The 4,273-nt window shown below is 37.2% G+C and overlaps 1 protein-coding gene across 1 annotated transcript; it reads left to right on the forward strand.

Moving 5' to 3' along the window:
* Positions 1-1,511: 1,511 nt before the first annotated feature.
* Positions 1,512-3,682, forward strand: LOC109239462 (probable metal-nicotianamine transporter YSL7). Its single transcript, XM_019406029.1, has one exon. The coding sequence runs from the start codon at positions 1,607-1,609 to the stop codon at positions 3,566-3,568; it is 1,962 nt and encodes a 653-aa protein (XP_019261574.1). The 5' UTR covers positions 1,512-1,606; the 3' UTR covers positions 3,569-3,682.
* Positions 3,683-4,273: the final 591 nt, after the last annotated feature.

Below are 4,273 nucleotides of genomic sequence, written 5' to 3' on the forward strand. Positions count from 1 at the left end.
ATATATATATATATATATATATATATATATATATATATATATATATATATATATATATATATATATATATATATATATATGCATTATCCGTTGTTATATATCGTTTTTGAGTATTTCTCCATCTTATCTGCAACTTTTTATTTCCTTCAAATTCCGGATCTGTCTCTGCTTCAATAACCACTTCAACAACCAATATGAGTCTTCGTTGGCACCAAAGGAAAAGAGTCCATTCCTAAATGGGACACTTAACTATCCAAAGTTACCTACTAAATTTATATTTTTTTTGTTTGTAATAAAAAAGTTACTTTACTATACGTATAGCACTTAGAAGGTAACTCAATCAAAATTTTCAAACTTTTCGGTGGCCAAATAAATGTTTTACCCTCTACATTATCAACATTTATCGTCTTTTACTTTTTGGGACACAGATTTGACTATAAAATCATTTAATTTGTTGGATATCCGTTCAATATTCATCAAAAATATTTCTTATTTTAAATTTTTTTTGTAGCTTCCTTCGGTGCTAGTGGACTCTTCTGTAGATCTCGCTAGCCTTCCGGCCGAGTGTTCCGTTAAGCGAGATGATTCTGATAATTCTTGATGTTCCGGCTACAGTGGCTATGATTGTTTCAGCTGGAAAGAAGCATACAATGGCCAAAAGAAAAAGGGGAGAAAATGATCTGCTCTTTCAAATGATCATGCTACGTACGGAGCACCCTTGGGATGAGGATGACCCTGATACTGTAGGTGGTTGGAAGGGTATGTATCTTAGGCTGATAAATAGGCTAAGGCATACGGGATGTAGGACCCATTGACAGTCTACTAAACATTGTATATATTACTAAACCTTAGTTTTGTGTAAATATTATTTTATAATTAATATAATTACCTTAATAGCTCACGTTTTGCTTCATAACCATGTGTAATATCCTTACAAATGTAATGAATAAGTAATTTAATTAGCATAAATACACTATACTTCTTTATAAAAAAACACATATTAAAGTATACAAAATAAACAACAGATAAGAATAGTTAAAGTGCAGATACTACATAATATATAAATAAAAACTTAAACAACACATCGATTTTGGCACAAATATGTATTAGCTTAACATTGTTTCCATGTTTTAAGAATTATTTATTACTCCATAGGATCGAATATGGAAGAATGCCTTTATCTAAGGGAAAGCGTTAAGAAAAAGTAGATATACCAAAATTTTGAGTGATATATAATGTTTTTTAAATCGCACTGGAATTCAAGAATCTAATTATCCTACTTTAAGCAAGCCAATTTTTCATAGTCAATTTAGTTTCCTATTTAGCTTAGTATAGCAGAAATCGGAAGTTTTACCTAGTAGGTTTAGGTTTAGCTAGGATTACTCGTTGGGAGTTAAATGATTCATTAATTTCGTACCCTATAGAACTCTCCTATATCATTTTGGTTTTGGTTCAAAGATATGCCATCCCCTGCACCTATAAATATACTACCTTTTAAGTAGAAGAAGAAATCATCAAATACTTTCTTCCTTTCAATCATATTTGAAAGAACCAAAAGAAAGAAGAATAAAAGAGTAGTGTGTGTGTGTGTGTGTGTGAATTTAGAATGGACGTGGAAAGTGGAGATAATGAATCAACAGAATATGCATTCAAGGGTAAAGAAGTACCACCGTGGAAGAAGCAAATAACGTTGAGGTCAATGGTGACTGGCTTGATCCTGAGCGTTGTGTTCAACTTCATTGTTTGCAAACTGAATCTCACGACTGGTGTTATCCCTTCTCTTAACGTGGCCGCGGGGCTTTTGGGGTTCGCCATGATTAGGTCATGGACTGCTGTTATTGAGAAGTTTGGGAAATTGAAGCAACCTTTCACTAGACAAGAGAATACCGTCATTCAGACGTGCGTTGTTGCTTCTTCTGGCATTGCTTTTAGCAGCGGGACAGCAAGTTATATGTTGGGAATGAGTCCATTCATAGCAGCTCAAGCTGATGCAGGAAATACCCCAAATAATACTATGAAGCTTGATATTAGTTGGATGCTTCCCTTTCTTCTTGTTGTCAGCTTTGCTGGTCTCTTCTCAATTGTGGCACTAAGAAAATTGATGATTATCAAGTACAAGTTGACATATCCGAGTGGAACTGCAACTGCTTACCTTATCAACTGTTTCCACACTCCTAAAGGAGCAAAACTGGCCAAGAAACAAGTTGGTTCCTTGTTCAAGTCCTTTGGCTTCAGCTTTATATTTGGGGCTCTTCAGTGGATATTTGCACGTGAAGATGGCTGCGGATTTGGTAGCTTGCCTACATTTGGTTTCAAAGCCTATGCCAAGAGGTTCTATTTTGATTTCTCCTCAACATATGTTGGAGTTGGTATGCTCTGCCCCTACATGGTTAATGTTTCGTTGCTAATTGGTGCCATTATATCGTGGGCTATCATGTGGCCAATGATCGAAGCAAAGAAAGGCGACTGGTACTCTGACCACTTATCCGCATCAAGTCTTCATGGTATCCAAGGATATAGGGTATTTATCGCAATTGCCATGATGCTTGGAGATGGTCTATTCCATTTTGCTTACATGTTGGTGGTCACGGCCTTAAGTTTCCAAAAGAGGAAGGAGGAAGATTATTCAGGTGAAGAGTCCTCAGAAGACTATGACACGAAGAGACAAAACGAGTACTTCTTGAAAGACCAGATCCCCATCTGGGTAGCCATTGGCGGATACGTTGGTATTGCAGTCATATCTATCATTGTTGTGCCAATTATCTTCCACTCACTGAAATGGTATCACATTCTGGTTGCCTATGTAATTGCTCCAGTTTTGGCCTTCTGCAATTCTTATGGAAGTGGCCTCACTGATTGGTCCCTGGCCTCAAATTACGGGAAAATTGCAATCCTTACATTTAGTTATTGGGTTGGTTTGCAAAATGGTGGAGTGATTGCTGGCCTTGCTTCATGTGGATTGGTGATGAGCATACTAGATACAGCTGCTGGCTTGATGGGAGATTTCAAGACTGGTTACTTAACTCTTACATCGCCTCGTTCCATGTTCTTTAGCCAAGTCATAGGAACTGCCATGGGCTGTGTGATAACACCACTAGTCTTCTGGATTTTCCACAGTGCCTATAAATTGGGTGATCCAGAAGGTTCATACCCTGCACCATATGCATTGATGTATCGTGGAATCGCACTGCTTGGCGTGGAAGGTTTTGGAAGTCTTCCCAAACATTGCCTCAGGCTCTCAATTTGGTTCTTTGTGGCTGCTATTGTGATCAACATACTGACTCAGCTGCTGAAAAAATTCGAGACCAAGTATAGGATTTATCGGTTTGTGCCTAGTCCAATGTGCATGGCTATACCATTTTACCTTGGAGGGTACTTTGCAATTGACATGTGTATAGGGTCATTGATTCTATTCATTTGGGAAAAGGTGAATAAGCAGAAAGCTAAAGATTTTGGACCAGCAGTGGCATCAGGTCTCATATGTGGTGAATCCTTGTGGGGAATTCCAGCATCTGTTCTTGCTCTAGCTGGTGTTAAAGCTCCCTTTTGCATGAAAGTTCATCACTGATTTTAGTCCCACATTCCTCCTCCTGTACAGATTTTCTTTTTTATCTCCCTTTGTCTAGGTTTTTAGTCTTTTGGTTATTTTAGTCTTCTTAGCGTAACATGTTTTTATGTTTTCTATTTTACTGATGTAGTAGCAGAATTAATACAAGTTGTGTTTCTGTACTTGTCATTTTCGAAATTCTTGAAGTATTTTGCATGTTTCAAATTTTGTTAGTACCAGCTACAAATCGATTATGATTTTAGTTAGTAACGTCAATGTATTGTGTAGTTACTTTCTTCTTTTAATTAAGATTTTCCACCTGCAAAAAATGATCAGTGGTCTGGCTTTTAGCCATGTTGGTGACCATCAGAGAGTCTGATTCTAGTACTATTATATTGTTGTGACCATTGGTCAAATGCCTATTAAAGCTGGTCTGTACAGGGCAAGCAAATGCCATCTTTAGTTGGATTCCAGATGATAAAATCTGGTAGGTTCTGACTTCCTATCTCTCGATTACCAATGTATTGGACTATATAGGTCCTCCGGAACAAAGTCCCTATGCTTGTGCTGTTTATGAACGACATTGGCCAAAACTGCTCCAGCTCTTATTAATAAAGTGGGGAGTTTGTCTGTTTGTTACATTGGTGCTTTCATTGAGAGTCGAACTCAAGTCAATTAAAGGAGAAGAACATCCACTACTCCTAGCCGAACATCCTTATCCATTCG

Source organism: Nicotiana attenuata, unplaced genomic scaffold (assembly GCF_001879085.1).
Source record: "Nicotiana attenuata strain UT unplaced genomic scaffold, NIATTr2, whole genome shotgun sequence".
Lineage (NCBI taxonomy): Eukaryota > Viridiplantae > Streptophyta > Magnoliopsida > Solanales > Solanaceae > Nicotiana > Nicotiana attenuata.

Coding starts and splice junctions, on each gene's coding strand:
- LOC109239462 (XM_019406029.1), top strand. CDS start 1,607: ATGGACGTGGAAAGTGGAGATAATGAATCAACAGAATATGCATTCAAG.